General features: G+C 36.5%; 1 protein-coding gene across 1 annotated transcript; it reads right to left on the bottom strand.

Annotated features, from left to right (window-relative positions):
* Positions 1 to 2207: 2207 nt before the first annotated feature.
* CDC16 (cell division cycle 16) lies at positions 2208 to 24610 on the bottom strand. Its single transcript, XM_010575668.1, has 18 exons — positions 24458 to 24610; positions 22250 to 22304; positions 21622 to 21719; positions 21109 to 21147; positions 20159 to 20299; positions 18072 to 18231; positions 17324 to 17418; positions 16546 to 16679; positions 14774 to 14853; positions 13150 to 13199; positions 12385 to 12458; positions 9983 to 10108; positions 9192 to 9344; positions 8512 to 8575; positions 6825 to 6886; positions 4539 to 4674; positions 3835 to 3925; positions 2208 to 2715 (listed from the first exon to the last, which is right to left on the bottom strand). Exons 1-18 carry the CDS (start codon positions 24503 to 24505, stop codon positions 2450 to 2452), a joined length of 1872 nt encoding a protein of 623 aa, XP_010573970.1. The 5' UTR covers positions 24506 to 24610; the 3' UTR covers positions 2208 to 2449.
* Between the last annotated feature and the right edge of the window lie 275 nt (positions 24611 to 24885).

Raw genomic sequence — 24885 nt, 5'->3', positions numbered from 1 at the left:
TCATTCACCTTAGTTCCTAACATCTAAAAAATATGGGATGGGTATTGAATTCTGCACTGGACATACTCCAATCCACATGTTCTAACATACAGAATGGTAACTCGGGCATCCATAATTCCCTCTGTGGAGCCACAGAACAATTCCTGCTGTCACTGGGACAGAATCAGACTTTTCTACACTACTGTGCTGGTGCTCATATGAAAGCGAGGGGATCTCCTAGACCCAACCACATTTCAACAGTGAGAGCGTGTGCAATTGCTGTTAAAACACAGACTCTTCCCCTAGTTTTTCCGCATTCCATGCCTTTGAATTTTAAAGTGCAGGTGTGCCTAGAACTTGAGTTCATGTTCAGTAATGCCCAGACACATGGAGAACAGCCAATACCCTAGATTCAAACCATGTATGTGGCCTGCCTTGATGCAATCAAGTCTCCCTGATCCAGATGGGGATTCACAAGCACACTATCAGGAAAAGAGCCAAAGAATGAAGACATAATCAGTCACAGCAAAGAAGTCTGCCTGAGCAGTGCAGCAAGCAACTAAGGTGGCAAAACAAAGGAAAAAGGAAAATTAGCATTTTGATTCACTAGCAGTTATCTCAGATTGGCCAATAAGAATCCTTGGATAAACAAAGGCCTTCCCACCTAGCAATCTTTCTCCAAGTAGTGGTCTCTACTAACTGTATATTCCTTAGGATTCAGAACCTGGCCCCTGAGAACTCAATGGGCCATGAGACAGATGTAGTGGGATGAGAAATAGTAGTTTGCATGTTCCAGTTTTTGTATATTTTTGCATAATTTAAAAAATAAAAATCACTCAAAAGTTTGCAGTATCAACCCATCCTTTGATAACCATTCATTGGCAAAATTAAAAAGTAAACATTGTCTGTCTTGAAGTTAAAAGGACCGTTAATCAAGAAAGATGGACTGCTGGAAAGCAAAAATGACAGCAAGGTTTCAGTACGGGTACTTGGATTCATCCCTTGCCTCTTATTTACACAAAGTACCAAAAAAGGGTATAGGAAATATTTAATGAATCGCACTAATATGTCAGGGTTTTTTATACCTTGCCCCAATAAAGTGGATGAAAATTATATTACAATAACCAAACATATACATCTTCTGCTAAAAGTATAATTGAAAATACATGTTTAAACGTTAACACAAATGTACCGAGATACAGTGTAGAAATTACATTTTAGACCAGTGATTTTATTTTGCTGACTAAAACAAAAATAATTTTTGTATTTCATGAAAAAAATCTTTGTCTACAGAAAAATTGCTAGTTCTTGAGTTCTGAAGTACTTCACACTAAAGTCTGGACTGCTAAACTTCAGGAAATCTATTCTAAACATTAAACGCCAAAGCTTAGCTGGAAGTCACAGAGGAAAATATTGACAGTTTGTAGCATTAAGTTTTTAAGCCCCACAGAGTGACATATGCGGAAAAGGCAAGAAGAGAATGGAAGGGAAAAATTTACACAAAACATGTTCAATATTTATGCTAAGACGACAGACAGACCTGTCCTGTTTAGTGGATGGACAAAGCACTGCTGCTGTTTCAGAGGCATACACTTTACTTCTTCATTTTTCAGAGAACCAATGACATTTAAAAATACCACACTTTAGCGACTTGTAAAAACTGTGTATGTGTATTATTCAGTTAATCCTTTGCACTGACAAAACAACTATGTGTAAAGAGAATGACCGCGGTCCCTACACTAGTACACTGTGTCGTACAACTTCATTATAATGCTAATTGCAGGTAAGACTGATTTATCTTAATGTTTATGCCATTTATATTTGTTGTCTAGTCAGCTTACCAAAACCAGTTCTTACACGATCTTTCAGTAACACAATATAGAATGATAAAGAACTGAAATTAATAACTAGGAGAAAGTATAACAAAGTAACATAGTTTGTCATCAATTTAATGTATGCCAAATTAGAGTCAAATCATGGAAAACCATTGAAATTGCTCCTTAAAGGAACACATATTTATAAAGTAGTAAGTATAAAACTTCATGGATTTTTTTGGTCTATTTACTCAGAAAGCATTCCTCACAGACAGGATGAAAACTCAGAAGCCACAACAATACTATATTAGACTGGCTATTCAATTTAACAACATTGTAAACAGTTCCAATGTTAAGTACTATTTTTAAACCTTCACAGTCTCGCTGATGGTAGACACATGGATCAGTAAACAGTTTTAAAAAAAAGTGAATTTATTTTTTAGTTTGTCACGTATGATTAATTTTGTAGAAATAGTCCATCATGTATACTTTTTAATCATCCTTAAGGCAAGCATTATTTCTCCGGTGTTAAGTACAGAGTAGTAGTTTGAATTCATATAAAAATAGCAAATTCTTGAAAGTATAACACCATAACAAGAATGCTAAAACAAACATATTACACTTAGACAAAATGAGCTCTCTACCAGCATTTATGGTCACGTACTATGGTCTGACATTGATGTTTCTAACATCATATCACTTTCATTCATTTCAATCTCAAATGTTTCTTCCAGTGGGCGACTGGTATCTGTACTTTTCCTTTGATGTGATGTCTCTAATGTTACTATGCCACTTTCATCCAGAGTTTGTCTTTCTATGTCAAATTCTCTGAAATCCCAGGGAGGTGAAATTATGTTCTTTAATGTCTTCATTGTGTGTACATCAAAGTCATAACATCTTAATTTGTCTTTGATCTCTGTTCCTAAGAAAACAATCAAACCATTAGTTTATTCCAAGTGAACACTTGCAAAAATATCTCTCAAAGAAACTATCATCCAGAAACTACTATGATTCTCTGCTTTCACACCGACAGGGAGCTGTCGTTGCTTAATGACTGAAGTTGAATAGAGTTGTTCTGAAAAAATCCAGCAGCCTCCTTTTTGAAAAAAAAGCACAATATGAGAAGTACAGCTCAGATTCAAAAGTGTGTTATGAGAAGTAATTGCCAATTCCCTTCCCAATTCTCTGAGAGGCTTTTTTTGTCAAGTTACACACAGCATGGTTTGCATTAATGCATATCACACAGCTGCATGTTCTTCCAGATGTGTTAACTGACTACATAAGGAGCAAGACAATATTGAGAAGAAACATCTGCTTCAATTGTGCAAAAAGTCTGCAGCAAAAGCAACAGAGCACACAGATGGCTTTTACTGGCTTCAGCCTCATTAACATGCTTGACAGGACATCAGCTGTGTTCATTACAGATAAATCACTAAGTTCAATGAAGCAGAAATAGGTCGCTATGAAGTTGGGGGGGCAGAAATCTTTCATAGAATCTTTCAAACTATGGCAATATGAATTATTACTGTTATGAAGGACTTTTTTTTTTAACCATATGTAAAGCTGTATTTTTGGAGGCAGAAGAATTTATCCTGTCTCCACAGAGCAGAGTTTTGACATGGTGAAAATGCCTTGCCCATGTCTCTCTACAGCAGCATTAGTGCTCTGATTTTCCAACTCCAAACTCCATATTTCTATTTTATTTTTAACCCATTCCCTTTGGTTACTAAGCTACCACAAATCAGTGTTTTCTATAAAAGAAACCATCACCACCTTCAATAGCAAAGTGTTTCCTTTCTTTATACTGGTAAGAATTTACTGTCGTAATGCTTACAGAAAACAGCAGTCATCTGCAATTGCTGGTAAGTCCTGACTCATTTAGCCATAAAAAAAACCCCAACAACAAACCCCAAACAAATGGCCAAACAAAAGCATACCCTACTTTGTAAGTTAGCTAGGTAATGGTAGCCAGTCTTTCTTGACATAAGACTCCTCTTAGAGGACTCAATGACTTTAAGAGTCACATTAGTGAAAGACTTACCAATGTAGGCTTCAGAATCACCAATATACATTTCTATGCAATGTCCAAGCATCGTGACTGAAAATGTGTCATCCCTTCTAAGGCCAAGGGCCTATTAAAAAAAAACCAGTAAAAAGTATTCAGTAGCAAATAAAACCATTTACATCTTCCGTCCACAACAGTTCTGAGTTTGTTGTTCTGTTGCTCAACAATGCTATCAGAGCATAGTCTTCACCATAGAAGCAAAACATCACACAACCAAAATAATATTGTCATATGAACTGGCTGTAGTAGTAAGCAAGCAAAGCCCAAAGCCAAAACCAGAAAAGGATATATATACAGACAGAGAATCATTCACAAGGCATGAAGTATAATGTATGTTGCACTGACTGTGAAATTTCTACTTCAAGGCATAGGTTGCTAATATTTTAAATTATTTCAGCTGCAGGAGAAGTTTATGTACATAAAATGTATATGACAACTATGATATTAAATTAATTTTTAACAAAGAAGGATCCAAGTACTAAGCTTCCCCAAGTGGCCATTTTTTACCTGATCAATAGAAAAAACTTAGGAAGATTTTTCAAAAAAATTTAAGATTATAAAATAAAACACTGATGTGGAGGCTGGGTAAAATGCTGGTTCTCTGTTCCAAAACCAAACCAGAATGAAACAGTGAATAACAGAGTCTGTGACCAGCACTTTAATTTAAGCCAGTTACATACCGTATGAAAATAGTCGATTGCACTTTCAAAATTGCCCATTAGACTATGTATGTAGCCAATGGCAGAGTAAGTAGAAGCATTTTGAGGAATTAGTACTAGAGCTTGGCGATGGTACTCCAGTGCTTCCTCGTATTTCCTGTTAGGGTTAAATACAGAAGATCTATTATTAAGTTTCAGGGTGAAAGGTGTTTTTATAGTATTATATTGGTGTTTTCCTTAGTTCAGTGGCATACGATCCTGCAAGAACTTAAAAATTATTGCTATTGCTTCATACTCTGAACTTAACAGAATGCACAAAAGACTCAGGGATATTGACAATTTTCTTCTTCAACGTAATTGAGGAGTCATTGTTACCTTTATGTAGCACAACAGCTGCCTACAGCTAGGCCCCATTTGGAGATGATCTTAGCAATCTGATATGGTAAATTGCTTTAGATGTTTAATGCCACTCATTGTAACATTAGCTTGCTTTCTGCAGCTTTCATTTTCCTCCCCAGGGGAGCAGAGGAGCAATACAAAACTAAATCACTCATTGTTCAAAATGAGAAAAGCTCTCTAGGCGGATATTTCACAACCCTTAAGTGCTACATAGACTGGTACTTTTGTCACTTCCATTTTGCTACTGTCTCTATCAGAAAAGAAGATTTACACATAATCGTAATTTCTTTCAAATATCAGCCACCCTTTCTTTAAAAATTTTCCATTAATTAGACTGCTTATTGCATTTGTTATTTTATAAAACAAGGATTAAATGTATGTTATGGCATTACTCTGAGAAATTAAATTGTCACATTTGACATCCTAGTACCAAGTTGTCAAAAATAAAGATAGCAGTTGTCTATTCAGAAGAAATGTTAATGTCTATAGTTAAAATGAAATTATGCAAACAGCAATACATGAAGCTGTTAGAGGGCATTAAGTAACAATTGAGGCAGAAAAGTTATGCAACTGTTTGCTTGCTGCACGAAACTTTCACATGATTTGAGTTTTATTTTCACTCATAGTATTTACCTGTCCAATTAACTACCACTGTATTTTAACATGCTGCTTTCAAATTTCAACGACATAATGCTAGTCAGTAGACATATATCCAGTAAGTTTTTTTCATAATAGCATGTATTATGAACACTAGTAAATTAGTTATTACAGAATTTTTTAAGTTGTCAAACATATATACAGCTGCCTAAATTATCAGCTTGATTTTCCTGAAAGATGGTTTACAAGGATGTAGAAATACATTAAGCTGGCTTTCTGAACCTGAACAAACAAATTATACAATGCAAGTTGTCCTAAGTGTGATACAAGCAGTTACTAACTTATTGTAGAAATTAAAAAGAGACAAAAGGAATTAAAACTGAAATAACTATTTGAAAAAAACCCTGCAATTATACTTATTAATAGATTCCAGCAGCAGTGCTTTTTGTTTGATCTTGGCAGAAGGGGTAACTATTATACATCCGTATTTCATAATGACAATGAAGACTAATTGGCAATTCAAACACAAAGCAATTACTACCAAAGCCAAAGCAGAAGTACAACTTATATCTACCATAATCAAATTCTGATTAGCAGCTTTGAGACAAAGTTTACAGTATACATCAATTGGACAATTAACACCATGACCCCCCCCCACCCCCCAAAAATTTTAAAAAGGTACTGATTACACAAAACACTGGTTAAAATCAGATTAAGGTAGTTAATGAGAAGACATTTCTCTATGTTGAAGCTGTTAAAGCTTGCATATGTACTTTGCACTTTCTTTTTCTCTTCCTAGAACAGAAATATGAGATGAAACATTTCTGTTCTCAAAAAACATAAAGTAATATTTTATTGCTGTGTTAATATCACTGAATATTTCACTTCAATAAAAAAAACCCAAACAAACCACACATAAGCACTGATCCAAGCAATCAATCAGCACAAAACCACCTTTATGTTAATTAAATCAGTGGACATATTCAAGTATGTCAGGACTGGGACAGCAGCCAGTTAGAATTAAGACCCATACAAGGATCTGGAAGCCTACAACAAAATTTCTATCTAATAAGAATCAATACTTAAGGAAAGGCTTTTACATTAAGTACTTTAACTTGCACAGTAAACTGGATATATGGGGCGATTAATGTATTTATGTTCATAAGCGGATTTAGGGAATCTTGTTTTTATAAGGTGATTCTACACTGCTCTCATGTGGTACATAATCTTGATATAAATGAGAAGTAGACCTAGTGAATATATATTTGTGCAGTATTCCAGATAAATGTAGCTCCAATACTCTCTGCTTACTTGAGTTTTCTGCAGACGTGTCCTAAGTTGTTCAATAAAGGCTCCCATTTATCAACTGTTACCTGCAAAATAATGCAACAATTCAAATAACTGCAGCTTCCCAGATTGTAATTGAATTTTGTCTACTTCAAAAAAAAACAAAAACCACCATACGAATGAACAAGGCAATTCATTCATGACCAAGAAAAATATCACAAGCATTTTCAATTCTTTTGAAAACACATATTTAACCTCAAAACATTTATTCCATTCCCCAAACCCAAATAAATTTCTTTAAAGGGTCAGCAGTATTAAAACTTGGATGCAAACCAAACAAAATTTGTTTTCTACTTAACTATCACGTTAAGTCTCTCAAGCCTAGCCCCCAAATTAGGTATTTGTAAAATAATCATAAATACTGAAGGTCTTTTTTACTGTCTTCTCCATAGTCTAACTTCATCTGCTCTAAATAAGTCAGCTCATTTACAAGGCACATAGAAGACAACCTGAACGAACAAAATCCTTAAAACAATTTTTGCTGAAATGAAAAGTCATTTGGACTTTATCACATGAATTTGCAATTTATAACAATGTAAGAGTATCTCTGTATCTGTAGCTATTTTAGGCATTTCCCACTCTAATCCTAAATTTCCATTTGTGTTTACAGATATGTTGATATTTAGTACTTCTCAATAAAAAAGAAAAAATGCCACACAAAAGAATTTAGGCATATGCATAAATTTAAGCCTGATCTACAAAGTTTATGGCATTCGCATGAACAACAGTACAGCTTTAACTAAAACAGAGCAACCCTATATATATATATTGGTGACTGTATAAAGTAGTATCTGTGCAGGTTTTTTTAGTAAATGTGTGCCTTGTCCACATGAAGATTATAGTTTTTTCAGTGCTTTCCACTTTATAGAAAGTTTATTGTGCTCTAGAAGCAATTTAATTATCTTGATAGGAGATGCTTTGTTAACAATTATAATAGCATGAGATGGTGTCCTCATTAACTAAATTTAAGCTAAAAATTGAGAAAACCTATCTTAAAATTCACAAGAAGCCTGTCACAAGGTGGTACTGCTTTCATTAAGGCATCTTAAGTTACTCTAGCACAGTGTGTTTCTTTAGACAAGATGACGACACACAAATAAAATAAACGGTACTACCAATAGGTACGAGCTCATTTGTGTGTTCCAGCATTTGAGGAATCAGGGTTGTAATAGCTGACTTCTGATTCACAAAAGCACCTGAACTATGAGCACATTTCCTGATAAACTTTTTGCCAGTGATTATTTTGATTACTTTCAGGAAGTTAGTTAAGCATCCCTGGGCTCATTCCCACACAGTGTCTCCATCTGGTAGAAAGACAATAAATCCATACCTACAGGATTATGTCCAAACAAAAGTGGAAGTCATTCAAGAAATGGGTAACACTTAAGGTGGCAGAAACTGTCTTCACACATATACCCAGTTCCACCCTCAGGTCAAGAACCATTGGTCTACTAGCACTGAAGATATTGTGTGATGATTCCCATCTAAAAACCCAACATACTCAATTACAAGTAGATGGTCCAAGTTTTAAAGTCAAATTTATATTGTATTGCTTCTATCTTAAAATAAGCACAACATATTTTGTTACGATATTACAGAATTTCCTGGAGTTTTACATATTTATGATTGTGTGTGTTATTAAGAAAAATACCTCATTTCCAATAGCTTTGATTTTTTCCAGTGCATCAAGAAACCACTTTTCTGCAGTTTTCCAGCTAAGAATTGAGGGGGTGGGGGGAAAGAAAAGTAAATTAGTGAAGAGTTTTCATTAGCAGTATGAGAAAACTGTATTACAAGGAACAGTTCTTTGACATTATTTCATTGTGTGAGTGAAATTAGATTTGAAACCCAGTAATTTAAGTTTCGCTGTATTTTGCATGTTTTCCTAAGAGTTAACAAGACAAAGTAAAAAAATCAGAAGCAAACAAAGAATATTCACTAAACACTTCTTATATCTGTTAGGTTTTTTCAGAATATATTTGGAACCTCCTGAGCTGCCAAAACATTTTGCTATACAAAATTTTATACCATGTGTGCACCTGTGTGTACAGATGCCTTTTCAAGGCACGCAACTACACAATGATGGACACACACAAGATAATAATCGATCTCTGCATGTTCCTCAAGCATTAAATTCTTTCCTCGTTCAATCTTAAACAACGAAGAACAACGTAGAAAGCAAGGGTTTAGGGTAAACACCATCTAAACTAGAACCAAAAGAAATTTTGCATTCTGTAGTTCAATGTAAGTACTTCAGTAGATATACTGGCACATTACACTTCAGAATAATCCATGTTTAAGATTGTATTTAATCCTATTTTGCAAGCTTACTCTCCATTTTGAAATGCAACCACTCCAACTTCATGCATAACAAAAGGATCTTCAGGTGCAATGCTTAAAGCTTGGCTGAAAAATCTTTCAGCTAACTTGGAGTTGTTGGTCAAACCATATTCCAGTCCAATATAGAGCATCGGCAAATGACATCTAAAAAAAAACAACACACAAAAACCCAAATATGCACTTAGCAGGAATGGCGTCACAAACTATAAAGAAATGCCAACTGTGTTTGTGTATGTTTGTGTACATACAAGTAAAAGCTGATTTAAATGGACTATTAACCTAAGGGACAGTTTAGTTCTGAAGGTTTTTTCCTATTTTCCTTCATACATTTCATTTAAAAATGGAATATGGAAGAAGTAATAATTAAAGGGATTACATTTACCAATAACTACAGTCAAATACAATGGTTTTATACGCAATATGACATGATTAGTCCACTACTCATTTTACAACCTTCTGCACAGCATGAAACAGCAAGTTATTACTATACAGCAGTTATGACCTGGTATGACAAACAGGCTTCACAAATTGCAGAGAACTTTCAGGTAGAACATAGATTACCTAAATATAAACCTTGACTTTAGAACTTATAAAATCACAACAGTAATCACAAATAATGCAGTTAAATGCAGATGATGAAGTTATTTGGGTTTTTCTCTCCTTTGTTCTCTATCAGATAATTGTTGCAAATGTATTCCTACTGTTTAAAAGGATATAGGTCAATATTCTACACTATTTATGGATTAATTTTAATTTTTCTGAATACGACATTTTTGACATACCCTTTCATGAGCTGTGCAGCTGTGAAGTATGCAGCCATTGCTTGGTCGTGCTCACTCTCAACTGCAAATGAATGTCCATATGCTATCCATGCAGGCCCATAGGTTCTCTCAAGTGTAGTAGCTTTGCTAAAACCAAAAGCAAGTCACAAGCAAACACATCTGAAATTAAATTTCATCTGCTTCAGATGACTACTTACATAACAATGCTATGCCACATAGTTAGGTATCTATTAAGATAATCTCTTGTAATGACTAGGTAAACAAAGTTAATTTTAAAAGTTCAAACTATTTAACACTTAAAAGTATCACACCTTTTCAAGAATTCATTATATTATTTCTGTGCTGTTCATAGGCAGCAGGAATTATTTGATATTACTGAACATGAGCAATGATGTAATAGGTGAATTGGGCAAAATACAGAAAACATTAGTAGTGACATAATGTTTTACAGAAGTCTAGCTATACATTTCAAAATAAATATATCTTAGCAAATGTAAGTTTCGCAAGCAGGATATGAAAATACCAAATGAACACTTCGGCTGAACTGTGTGTTGAAGTTTTGCCATATAATTGTACCAGCCTTAACAAAAACAAGAGTATGTGTCACATTGCAGACAGTTGCTGTGCATCAGAGAAGTATAAAAAATGTCACTCAAGTCCTGAGCTGAAGACTGCAACCTGGAGTCTCTACAGAAAGATGGACTTGACAGGAACATTAGAAAGCTCTGTAGGTTATTTTCTCAGTCTGAAGGCAAAGGCATTCATAACTAAACAGCTCATGACAGATGTGCCCAATCTTTTCTTAACAGCATCTGACATGGAGATTCTACCTGTTCCACAAGTAATCTATTCTATTGCTTAACTATCCTTAAACACTTCATTTTCTTCTAACATTTAATCTAAGTCTTGTTTGTCACAGTTAAAGTCATTATTTCTCATCAGAGATCCCAGAGAACAGTTTGTTTTCCATCTCCTAGGACAAAACTTTACATATTCAAACATTTGCATCTTCCCACCCTACATCCTAGACAGCTTCAATCACTTCAAAAACTTTCCTCATTGGCCACCTTCTCCAGAATGCTTGTTTACTGCCTTCTCTTGAATTCAATTCAAATGTCTCACATCCCTCTTGAGTTCTCCACATATGTTGACTTGTCAACAGTGACACATTACAAAACAGCTTTCTTGTTGTTATAAAAGATGGATTATGTTCTATCACAAAAGTAGTTTTCCTAATTGGTGCCGAGATCAGGTAACCCCTTTTGCAAGATCTGAAGGATGCGATAGCTCCTTCTGGAGCAGCTGGAAGGATACTTCCCTTACATGCTACGGGGCACTGCCCAGCTGTGCCTTCTATCCTGTTCAGCATGCTCCAGCATGATGTCCTGTGACTCCAAAACAACAATACGGGAGCTTGTGTTTTTATCCATGGTATCTCCAGATCCTTTTCTAAAGACTACTGCCTAGCCCACAGTTGTCCCTAGCCTTGTAGTTGTACACTATCATTCTTCTCCAAGAAATCTGGGTATCTCGTTACTATTTCACTTTTACCAGACTTTTTTCCTCTTTGTCAGAACTACCCTCAATTTTTATGGCTTTTTTATATATTTTTTTTTTACCCCTAAACACATCTCTAGACTCTTCCTGGCTAGGGATGCTTGCAGATTTACTAAAGATGTTCTTTATTTCACCACCAAAATCACCTATGTCACTCAGGACAGCTTCTTGAACAACACTGGTACTTGTCAGGAATTTAAATAGTTTACTCATAATAACCAGGCATTTCAACAGTCTAAATTACTAACCCATCTTTACATACATTGTTTATAAAGGTCTCGAGAAGAAAGATGAAAGCCTTACAGGTTGACTTAAGCCTTCTCTGTTTAAGCTTACAGCACCAAAACAAATGCTCTACTTCACAGCAAGGTCCTGCTCCCCAGTGCTGATAACCAATACGCATACAGAAGACCTACAGGAAAGAGCATTGGACTGACTGACCAACCTAAAAAGTCCAAGGCTGCTTGTGCAAAGAAAGAACTAGTCAGCCAAATGTCAGAATTTTCTATCTAACTCTTAAGCTAAGAACTGAGGATTGATTACCCAGCTGTAGTTAGCTTGGCAGCGTGAGCAAATGCAGGGACTACACCTGCCCGTAACAGCAAGGTGACTGCCAAAAGAGATTCCACATAAGTGTGTATGTCATTTTTACAGTATCTATAAGGTTGAGGTCTAAACTGCTATACCAAAAATAGGGTGTCAACAAAAGGAATATTTTAGTAGTAACCAGTTTACCAAGACTTCTGTTTACTTTATGAGCTAACAAACAATCACATGAACATTAAATATTTAATTAGCAAGTGAGCAAAAGATTCACTAAGGAAAACCAGGAAAAAAAAAATTACCTGAGATATCTTCTGGCATGTTCGTTTTTGTGGCCAACCATGAGATAGTAGCATCCTACTGCAAACCATGACACCTACATATTAAAATCAAAATAGAATATTATTAGAGATATCACACTGATTTTAGTGAAACACCACCATAGGTGATGCAAAACAGAGGAACAGATTATAATTAGAGAAGTCAGGAACATTTTCACTGAAATCACAGTCAGCTTTTTGAATTATTTGATATTACAGACAAGCTAGAACTGCTGGCATGTACTTTTCTACCCGGGTTTGTCCAGCCTCGTGAAGAGAGAGCTAAGTGGAAAGCTTATTGCTGTCTTCAGTTATCTAATGGTAGGGAACACAGAGCTAGACTCTTCTCAGAGGTGCAGTGATAGGATGGGAGGCAATGGGTACAAGTTGCAACATGGGAAATTCAGATTGAGTAAAAGGAAAACAATTTTCACTATGAAGGTGATCAAACATTTGAAAAGGTTGCCCAGAGAGGCATAGACACTTATTACTGTAGCATTTGTTTTAAATTACTATTCGAAGTGAATATCTCACATGGAATATATTTAACAGATACTTTATTTTAAAAAAATAACCTTGGTATAAGAAAATTACAATGCACAGTAAATAAAAAGGAGGAGTGAACCATTTTTATTAGCTCCATCCAGAAACAGATTTTGAATTCTGTTGCTCAAACTGACTATTACAACTTTCACGTGCTTTCACCTAGAAAAAACTACCTGGTAATGAAGGCTTAGAACAACTTACAGGATTATTTGGGTACAAGTCCACCAGTTTGTGAGAAAGATAGAAAAGCTCTACATAGCAGGAAGAAACAAGAAAAAAAAAATTAAAACATGCTAAAACATTCAGATGTTTCAAGCCCTTTAGCTTTCTATATGAAATACCCAGAACATCTAACATTATTAATGCACAAGTGAACAAAAATGTTTTCTGTTTAGTGGTAATGCTTCAAACCGCCTCAAAACAGATTTGGGTTTGCAATTAACTAAAAAAACCCAATGCTATAAGTCTTCACATAAATAAGCACCTATACATCCCACCCCTTAAGAATTCTGCAACAACTTAGGTCATTAGCATACATTAAAATAAATGCCTGTAGCATTACACTTGAATTTATCTTGTCAAGGTAAAACACTACTGAACTTCCTACACCTAAAAGGTATAACATACAGGCTAGATCAATCTCAAAGTAGAGTCCTGTGCATTAATATGCTGAAAATAGGACAAAAGCAAATAAATTATTATATTATTTGGAATAATTCTAAGTGATTACTTTTCAAATAAGAATAATACTTCTAGTTATTAGAATAACTTACTACGGATTTTCTAGTAACAGTGGAAGTAATCAGATACAGGATAACGGTTCTACTGCCTATGCAATTTCAAAAGAAATAGCATTACAGTACATAAAATTTCTATTTCTTCAGAGTACAGTGCTCTTAAATTGATGAGTTTGTCCTAGAGTACTTTGCATCAATTCTTGGCTTCAGAAAAACCAAATATGAAAACTGGCTTACAAAATACCAACTTATTTACAAAATGCTTCTCAAGGCAGAGTTGGAAGAAAAATCGCAAGTAGTGGCCACATTTTCAGATGTGGTTAACTGTAAAGTAACTGAAAAGTACATTACTAAACATTGAGAAGTACTAGTACACCTAATGACCTATTTCCGTACATACAATGCACCATCTTTTGAGAGACTGCAAATCATATGAGCTCCTTATTTTATATTCCAATTGGTTTTAAAGACATTCAAGCTCCTCACTTGCTTTGGATGTTTACACGCAGTCTGAAATGAGAAAAAGCCATCTCAGCTGCAAGTAAGCTATTCTTGTAATTCCAGCAAAGGTGCTGCATGATTATTAACTTGTTTGAACTAAAAAGAGGCCTTCACAACAGCAAAGGCAAGGACAGTCTAGAATTTTTTCTAATATGGAAGAGCATATCCACCTACGCATACACACTGGGGAAGAGTTCCTTCTAGCTGAAATTAATAAATTTTGTTGTGTTGTTGAACAGAAAAAGTACACCCAGATACTCTAGGAAGATCACCTCAAACCAGAAATCAAACAACAGAAATGAAGCAGTGTAGCTCACTAACTTCCTGGCTACATAGCCCAGTGGTTAAAAGACAGTGACACTCATGATCACGAATGAATAAAGGACTCTTTGCATAACTACTCCCCACCCCACCACTGTCAGCTCTGAAACTCCCTTCTTTTCCAGTTACCACTGTTTTCTTGAAACTGCAGGTAGGAAAATAAATATATGTAGTTTTTTAAATGGGGTTTCTTGGCATCCTTAATTCTTTTTTAAAATTGAAGCTTTACAATCTTCTTTTGACTCATTAAATATTGTGTTTCTTACCATTCGCTTTATTAAGCTCCACAAGTGTCCCTATATGCACAGGTAAACAATTTGCATGGAAAGGATCTTTTTCCATCACTCTAAAAAAAAAAATAAAAATAAAAAATCTGCAATGCACATTTCAAAAATTTTAATGTTATAAGCAAGCTGCTTTTATAGTGTGTAACGTTCCAGTTAATTACCACTTTAGGCACTGGAAAACTTTGTGACTAGAAGGTGACTATTAACAGCATAATAAAGGCTATCTTAAGACCAGAAAAATAACTATTGATTTAGCTTAACAGAAGAGGATAACAGAAAATTCTTGCAAGCTGAACATACAATTAGAAAAACAGAATACGATGCACATTTGTTTGCAAGTCACTTCAATTTTAACCTGCGAACAGCAAGCAACATTTCTGTTCATCTTTTCCATACATTTGACAGCAACTTTCAAGCAACAGTCCTCAGCAGTATGCCTCAGGAAACATATTTAGCTCAGTTTTAAATTTTTATTTCCTGTGCTTAGAAATGGAAGATAGTCTCACAGACAACAGACTGCAGGTAGGACATGGCTTGTAGGCATGCATCCTTTTTATAAGCACTGGCATTTGGTAAACTAAGCAGAGGAAAAAAAGGATTTCTTGAAATCTGTCCACAGAATCTCTTAAATCAGAAGCACAAGTTTATGACTCCGTTCTCTGAGAAAGTACACCTTGAAATAGAAGTTTAGTTGGCATTTTTAAATAGTTCAAAGTATTTCAAATGAAAAGTATAAAAAAAACAAGTACTTTAAATGGTCTCTTGAAGAGAGTCTAAAACTTTGAAGTTATGTGAACTTCTCAGACTCTCATTTCCAAGCTCTAGCATCTGTGATAGTCTCCTCCTTAGGAGACATTTACTCCTGCCACTTTTTGCTAGGCAAGATGTGGCAATTAAGTTTCAGAAACAAAGATGCAATAGTATAATTTTATTGACTTAATTGGTATAATTTATTTCAACAGGATCATGATTTTACTTGGGTGTTTAAATTCACCCTAACTATCAGCATTCTCTACAGCCTTCCCAAAAATCTTGCCTGTACTGGGTTCCATGGGATATTCCACATAGTCATGGCTTGCTTCAGCTAAGAAAAAGCTGTACTATAAAAAAACCCAACAAAACAGAACCCCCAAAAACCCATGAAACAAAAAACCTTTCTGTTTTATAATACTAATATTCAGAATCTATGCAGTACATACACAAAAAAATACATTTTTCTTAAAAAGGTAGTCAGACCAGCAGAAAAAAATAGCTCCACAACCATGTGTTCAGATTTACAGTAGCTGAGAAACAATCCATGGTGTTCTTGTGACCCATCTGACAACTGAAGAGCAGTGTATGCCCATGCTATGCAACAGCAACACTTGGCACATCAAAATTAACATAACTTTTAATCAGCCAGAAAAATCATACTTCCTAACTGACCAACTGATCCAAACCCATTCATTCTGAAGGCCGAACAAGAAGTAGGTAGAGAACACTGAAGGTACCAGTATAAGGAAGAAGATGGATGAAGGCAAGTGCAGCATAGTGCTGATTAACTAGAGTTTTGCTTTGGATACTTCTTCTACGTATCATAAAAATAATGTGTCCAGCCAGACACAAACTACACATTTTAAATACCTGAAACTTTGTATCAAATTGTTATGTATGTCAATGCATTGAACAATGATATTTGCTCTAAGTCCAGGCATAATTATTATACTACACCATATGAGAAAAAAAAACTCAAAGTTGCTTTGTATACTTACACTGAAGTAAGCTTGTAACACATTTTGAAATCACAGTTATAGTAATGTCTTTCAGCTAAGGATACTACCACATCCAGGTTTTCCTGAAGACCATCTACTGATTCAGGAATCAGTGTTTCACTGGGTTTATTATACTGAAAGACAAAAAAAACATGTGAAACAACAACCAATCTAAAATCAAATGGTATAAGTATTAATATTTTTAATTCTAAAAGAATATTTAAGAAGCATTAAGCTTCTTAAAATTCTTAGTTTTAAACTGGAAGTCCATAAAACATGTATTTGGTAAAATGCTTCTTTATAATATACTTAAAAGCTCATTTAGAACATGAAAGATGCTTGCCAGTGTCAATATCTTAAGTGTAGGCTGTAGAAATGAATACTAAGCAATATATAGTTGGCTTTCAGCGCTCTCACATTATCTTTCGAAAAACTAATCTGGAATAATGTTGCTATATCCTATTATTTTCAGGTAACTGACATTTTACCTACATTATTAATGTTCTTTTTCCCCACCTAGAAGTTTGTCAAGAAATAAAGCTAAAAAAGATAGTCAGAATTTCAAGTTGTCACCACACCAGAATATAAATGTACACAAAACTATTATACTACTACTCCCATAAAGTGATACCTACTGCATCATAAATTCTAAAGACACCAAAACTACAAAGCCCTTATTTATTCCAATGTTTAGAATAAATGGAATCCAAGAAAATTTACATCTGAAGTCAAGACTTACAATCAATTCTCCAGCTTTTTAGCCAGTTTGGGGGTTTACCTTTTTCAATTTATTCTCAAATAAGAAGTGAAGCAATTCTTGTTCTTCTTCTGTACATTGTCTACTAAGAGGTAGAGATTCAAGAAGTTCTTTTTCTATGTGAATTTAAAAAAAAAATAATTGAAGTGGTCATTTACAGAAGAAATAGCAAGATCCAACATTTTAAGAACTTAAAGATGCAAAGAATTTTATGATGCTTATCTAGAAACTACAAGGAAGATAAGACTACAGATACACTAACACAGATAATACTACTAATTATGGAAATTAATGATTGAATTCTTAGTTTTTCCTTCTACGCTTTCAAATAACATTTAATAAAGATGACATAACACACCACTATTTTTATTTATTCTACATGTCAAGTTTTATCACTCAGAATGCTATATTAAGCAATGCCTAATAAAACTAAGCAAACAGCAGTAGGTTTTGTGGATTCAAAGTCTCTGGAGTTGAGAACACAGGAAAACCATTGTTTAGGCTGGGCAAAGAGCATAGGAGTTTCCAGAGCTAACAAACAGGATAGCTAGGTTACTTTGTTTCTTTTAATTCTTAGCACTGCAAGACTGAAAAATAAAGTTCACACGTAAATTTGAGCAGATTATAATTTTCACTCATTTCATACGTTTCCTATTCTTAACATTTTAGTCTGTTACTTGTAGTATCACTTTAATTTTTACCCAGGAAAAAGACGTATTGAGAAAGCAGCTCAATTTTACTTGTATTTGAGAAATACTGCTATCCAGACCTTCTTGTGCCGTCAGCATATGGTGCGATGTTAAAAGATCAAATGCTTCAAAGCAGTAAACATCAAGCTTCAAGGCCTCTTTGTAGCTGTATGTTGCTAGGGTTCTATTATCCAAAGCATCATAGATCTTCCCTCGCAAAAGGCATATAGAGCTCTTGATCTGGTGGAAAAGCAGGGCTGGAGGTCAAAGACTGAATCAATGTTTGCAATTTGGTTTTGAGCACAAATCAAATGGGCTCCCTGAAAAGTAAAAAGCATTTCATGTATGACAGAACCTGTTTTTCTAGTGCTGTCTTTAAACAAAATATTACCTCTACTATCTTAAAAAAAAAAAAAAAAATCAAATGAATGCTCTGTCAGGTTATCTACTGCCAAACGAACACATGCTTGAAGTAAGGAGAAGGAAGATAGAGTTTATCTTTTCTACTTCCGGCATCCAGCTCTCTGATACTGAGTTGTAAGCTAATTATACTAAATTTCCTTCATATTCAATATAGGGAAATTGTCACTTCCAAAGGCGATTTGCTACTTTGTTGACTATTAAACCACATATTTCATGCAACACAAGAATGACCGCAGTAGAGATGAAAAAGGCCAAATCAATGGACTCAGCTACTTTGAGCAGAAAAATATATCCTTTTTTTCATTCCAAAACATAGATGTTTCAGAAATGAAAGTAGTGAAAGATCATTATTACCATAGTTAGTTGTGCTAAGATGTCTAATAACTAACATTCTTTCAAAACTCCCTAGACTCAATTCAGTCAGAAGGCCACAGAAGTGTCAGCAAGTTACCTGGAGAAAGTTAACCCATGACACATCTGTGTCATCAAATAAACCACAGACCAGCTCTGTCAGGAGTCCAAACACTAAACAATATAGCTGCATTAACAACTAATAAACCCCAGGGGGCTGCTAAAGTGGTAATATTGTTACCAGCTCAGAGACCAGTCATTCTTACCCTGTAACTACTGTCTGTGCAAGCTAATCAAGTTTAAGTTTGAAAACGCCACGTTCCTAAAGAGGAGTTTGATCTAAAATTTCTTGTAGCAGTACCCACTTCAGTAGTTCTCTCCTTTGGAAAACCAAACCCTTCCTCACATTAGTGAACTACATTACCACAAGCATTTGTGAAGGCAAGGACTGATGAAGTTGAGGTTTTTGGCTGGGTTATTTTTCAGTCAAAATAGTTTTCACAATTTAGTTCAGTTATCAGCCACACAAATACCTGGGCCAGAGTACCATGAAACAGGTAGCAAGAATGAACAGCCGAAGCCGAGGACTTCTTCCTTTGCTTGCAGTGGTAGCTTACATGTTCCCATTAAGGTGCACCACAGTAACTCAGTCTAATCTGCTTCTCCCTTAAGCCCATTAATACCAGCATTCAAAATCAGTTCATACTGATGATTTAATCCATTTTGCTACTTCGGTCTTACAGGGAAAATGCCATCTGTCAATCACCTTCACTGTAGTTTCAGCTAATAAACTTCAGTTCATAACTCCAGAAGTAAAGACTCTTCACAGACTCTTTAGCCTATCCGTTGTACCAATCCCTTTTAACTGTTGCCTACAGTGAATTTTTTCATTGAGCTTCAAAAACTTTACGTACATGTCACATAATTTTCAAGTGTGATCAAAAGATGTCCCACTGAGAACAACACTTGAGTGATTAAGGAAATATTTCATTAGAAGTAACTGGAGGAGAAGAAAACTTGCTTTGTTATCTCAGAACCTGCAGCCTAATTGAAAGAAATGTTAGTTTACATTATCAAGACTGAAATTGCAGCATAGAGCTAAAAGACTCTAAAAACCAATGCTAGATCATGAACTTCCTGCGAAGTGTCTGCAAATAATTTATGGGAAGTTGTTGAAAAGCACTCTTCATTTTTGCAAACCAAGTTACTTTCATACAGGCAAGCTAACACATGAATGACTGAAAGGAGAACAATTCAGCATTTTTGAAAATTATGTTATGGAAAAAAGAAAGCTTAAACAGAGTTTCAGATTCATACAGCTGTAAAATCACTTCCTGACTTGACACATTTTTCTCTCAATTATAAAAACGTTTGTTTAAAAAATGTCACTTACAGAGGATTGCGACATCTCCCAGTCTGTGGTAGAGTCTTTCAATCCACTTTCATCCTTCAAGTACTTTTCAAAAAGTCTTTTGTTGATTGGCTCTTCCATATCAAGAATATCCAGGGCCTGTTGATGTTCTTTTGCAGCATACTAGCCAAACATGTGCATGTAAAAAACAAGGTTGGGATTTGAAACATCTGTACATAAAGCACCAATAAACACAGTGTCACATTTCAAAGGCACAGATTATAGCAACCAGTGCTTATCAGCAGGCTTTTCATGCACGCTTATTCTTATTTGGATGTATGTCATTTTACAATTGCAGTCAACTATTTTACTAGTCATCTATAATACGCAAAAAAATATAAAATTAGCACCTACAGAAAAATCTATTATTTAGCATTACGCAATCGCAGAAGCAGATATGCTTCTAAAAATAGTTAATACAAGTTTTAATAATACAATCACCTTAGTCTATAAGGAGCACATTATTCCGTTTCAAGTTGCTATATTTAATCTACCAATTGATTCGGTTGTCCTGTCAAAGCACTGCATTTTACTATTTATGTAACACATTTTATGCAGAAGTATAAAGCTGCTAACTGTATTTATACAGCCATAAATCACATCTCCTATGGTCAGACTACAATCAACCAATTAAAAATGTAAACATAAAGACAGGAGACAAAAATGGTTCACATTCTTTCCCTGCAAAATATTACAGGGGTATTTTCCTTCCTAGAAAAAAAGTTCAGTTGGATTTCTTCAGAATAGTACCACAATGGATATTCCAGTGACCATACTGAAGGTTAAAGAATGAAATCAACTGTCACAAAATTTAAACCTGTTATTCCAATGCACATGGACACCTACATTGCCTGTCACGTATCTAATCTTCCCAAGATGCAGCTTTTATTTAGTTTGGTTTGTCTCCAATAGAGGTTAAAACCTGTACTCACATGACATCTAGCTGCAAGGTAGCGACACGCTTCATATAACTGAAAGAGAAGTTTCATACATATTAGTTATAAAAGAGCAAGCATGTTTACTTACACTGCTAGACTCCATTTTGCTCCTTTCACCTCCAAAAATCTTTCCTGACCAAAATGACTAAGTCTGTAACACTTTTCTACTATTAAACTCTCTTGCTTCACTCTTGCCTTCACCACTCATTAGCAGAGTCAAAGGACAATTTAAACAACTACACCTGAAACAACACTCCACCTTCCCATACCTGCTGCAGTTACATCCTTGGATCCCTTCTCTTTTCTGTGACCCTGTCTGGGGACAACAGTTTCAATCTGGTTGATTGAACACAGGGCAATACTTGGTTCAGATAAACTACATTATGCAGGTTTTTAAATCACTTTTCCCATAAACCTTACCCTTTTACAGTGAAGAAGTCACTGTGGTTAGCAGCAGAGGTTTAAAAGTGGAATAAGAGTAGCAAGTCTTTGAATAAAATGACTTACCTTATCCAACTTACGCGATCGAAGGGCATGTGCTGCCCTATGATACTGAGCTGTTAAGTAAAGACATTGGGCCAACCAGTAGATATCTTGTGGTTCCTCTAAAATAAAAGAACAAATTATAAACCATTAATTTATAATATATCATTAAACACTTCCATACAGAATATTCACTTTTGCTTCACCAGAAAAGCATTTTTCCCCTATTCTAGCATCCTATTGAGTTACAAAGCTTTATTTTTATATATATACACATAAACAACTTATAAATTCTATCAGTAAGAGAATAAAATGAAAAAATAAACAGATTTTAACTTTAAAGACATTAGATAGTGCACTGGACAGTGAATACAAAGAATTTCATACTACCGGTGTGTCATGAGAAGGAGACAACAGTGATACAGATCTATAAAAAAGTAGCAGTTGTAGGATACTCTGCCCTTGGACATAGAGTAGAAAAAAACAACCCAGAATTGTCTCTTTCAAAAAAGATCAGTGGGAACTGAAAAGCTTTTACACTGAACTCAAAACTTCAACATTTAAACAAACAGCTTTAAAAAAACAACAAAACCAAAACAGAACACTATCAGAAAGAAGTTAATCAAAGACAATTTAAAAAGCAACCACTTACCATGAGACAGTGAAGCTACTTTGTCTGCCCAAAACAGGGCGCTTTGATACTGCTGCTGTAAAAGCATGATAGAAATAATTAGTATTTATTTGGGGTTAGCTTTCCTGGATTATTTTGAAATATAATATTGTAATTTGAATATAATATTGTACATAATTCACATTTAATATCTTATGCATGTAGTCTCTAATGAATGGTGATTCACATTTGAGATCTTTATAAGTTAAAAAAATAGTTTAAAAGGGCCAGTACTGTAACTTCTAAAGGATATAAAAAAGTAATTTGAGGTGGGGTGGTTTGTTTATTTTCAATAAAATGCAGATATCTTTCACCAAAAGGTATGCGCTACATAAGTATGGCAATAGGTCATTAATTGATTTGCTATCACTGAAAAAGTAGCAAGAATCCCTCCCAGTTGAAATAAACGCTACGTTTTAGAAGAAAGAGAATGCTATACGTAAAAAAAGGACATATAAATTACCTCAGGAAGCTTCAGCAGCACCATCTCTGATTAAGAAATTTTCATTCTCCAGTCAAGACGCTTTAACTGCACACAAACCACAGTCCCTACCTGAATCTCCCCTTATTCTTGAATACACAGTTTCACTGTTAAGTCGCCAGTTCAGTAGAAGTGGGTGAAATAGAGAACACTGGTGGCAACCAGAGACCCGATGGAAGCAGAGTTTGCAGGTATACCCCACTAACTCAGCTAAGGTTGCCATCAGGTTTGGGTGCTAGGCAAAACCTCGTAGAATTGGCTGGGATTATTCTCTGAGAAGATCAGCAGGGGCTACTGCTGTTCCTTTTTATCCTTCTCCATGCTATGAGGCATAACATGCTTCCCAGGATCTGCTGGACATTTAACAGATATCCTGCCATTGCAAGGACTTGCTTGCAACACTAGAAAAGCCTTGATCACTTCTGCTCTTTCCTGCAACACTACGGTTGTGGAGTTTGTTTACAATCTTAGAGACTGTTTTATGCTTTTGGAGTAGAGGTTTGGCAGACTTTTCCAAAATGCACACTGATGGTATTCTAGTCCTCACAAAGCACCACGCTCCAGGACCTAAGTGGTCTCTTCTATCCTGTGTTCCCACATTCTCTGCTTGGTGAGGATTAAGAATGCCAAGCAAAATCACCAAGAGAATAGTTTGGTTTCGGTCTGCATTCCCAGGAAAAAACCCACAATGCACCAAAACAACAACAAAAAAACCAAAACACCAAAACCAGACCAAACCAAAGCCCCGCATATATATTAGCTGCCTACAAGAACCGAGGTTTAAATAACTCTCTCAGGACCACAAAAGAAAGGCATAACCCAGGCCTACAGGGCACTACATGACTTTTGTTGAGTTCTACAGTGCTATAAGCTGACTGTATTACACGAAGAAGCAGTCCCGTGTTCCTCCTGACGCCCCTTCCTCAGAACTGCACAAGTGCCTACATAGCCGTGTGGCAAAGCAGCTTGGTGAACGTGTTTAACTCAAATGAGCACAGCAAACCAAAATAAAATAAGGTCCCCAGTCAATCTTCCATTCAGACTTGCTGGCCACACACATAAAGGATTTTGTGCTAACTGAAGGGATGGGTTTCTCTCAGTAGCGGTGCCAGTACCGAGTCTTTGAACTAGAAATAGAGCGGCGCAGTTTCACGCCATGCTTAATCTGATTTATTAATGCATTTCCTGTTGCGAGTTGTTTTTGGTTTTTTTGCCCTGCAGCAACACACCTACTGAATCCATCCACAAAAAAAACCCAAGCCCGCCCTTCCAACAGCAGCGTCGCAGGCTGGAACGCCGGGCATCTATAACCACCGGGTAAGCACGGCCCGACGGGGAAACAGCCGGGGAGGGAAGGAGGGATCCTGCAAAAGCGCCTTCGCTACACGGCAGCCCTGCCGCTCCCACGGCTCGGCCCTCCTCCTCCTCCAAACGAGGAAAAAAACCCACCCAAATCCCCCGTTCACGCTGCTCGGAGGCCCCAGCGGAGACCGCGCAGGCGGCGAGTCCGGCCCACCGCCCCTTCCAGGGCGAACGGGGCAGAATTTCAAAATTCACTCCCTCTCCCCGGCTACCGAGGCTGCGACAACCTGCTTTCTCCCCCCGGGAGCCGGGCCGTGAGGGGCTTCGCCCCGGGGAAAGCCCAGCGGGACCAGCCGCCCCTTCCCCAGCAAACCCCAACGGTCGCTTCCCTCCCTCCCCCCCCTCACCTGGTCGATGTACTGCCGCACCCGCTTCCTCAGCCGCTCCAGGTTCATCCTCCCCCGCGGTCTGGTGGGTGAAGCTGAGGGGGGGAGGCGGCCCCAGGCGCCAAACCGGGAGCGCTGGCCTCTCCGCCCGCCCGCCGAGGCGCCTTGCCCGGCGGTACCGCGCTCAAACCCGCCCTCCTCCTTCCCTTCCCGTCCCGTCCTTCCCTCACCGCCCCTCTCGGAAACGACGCCCCGAGCGCATCGTTCCGGGAGCGCGGAGGGCCGGCGGAGGCAGGCGAAAGCCTACCCCCCCCCGATAAATTTATTCTGAGACTCTTCTCCGCAGTTTTGAGGCGAAGGTTTGTCTCTGTGAGGGCTCCTATAGAGACCGGTTTGCCCTCAGGACACCCCTTCGGTCACTGTGGCCTTGAGGTGAAGATATTTCCTCA

This window comes from Haliaeetus leucocephalus, unplaced genomic scaffold (assembly GCF_000737465.1).
Source record: "Haliaeetus leucocephalus isolate CR32 unplaced genomic scaffold, Haliaeetus_leucocephalus-4.0 Scaffold495, whole genome shotgun sequence".
Taxonomy (NCBI): domain Eukaryota; kingdom Metazoa; phylum Chordata; class Aves; order Accipitriformes; family Accipitridae; genus Haliaeetus; species Haliaeetus leucocephalus.
This window is presented reverse-complemented; position numbering and strand designations above follow the sequence as displayed.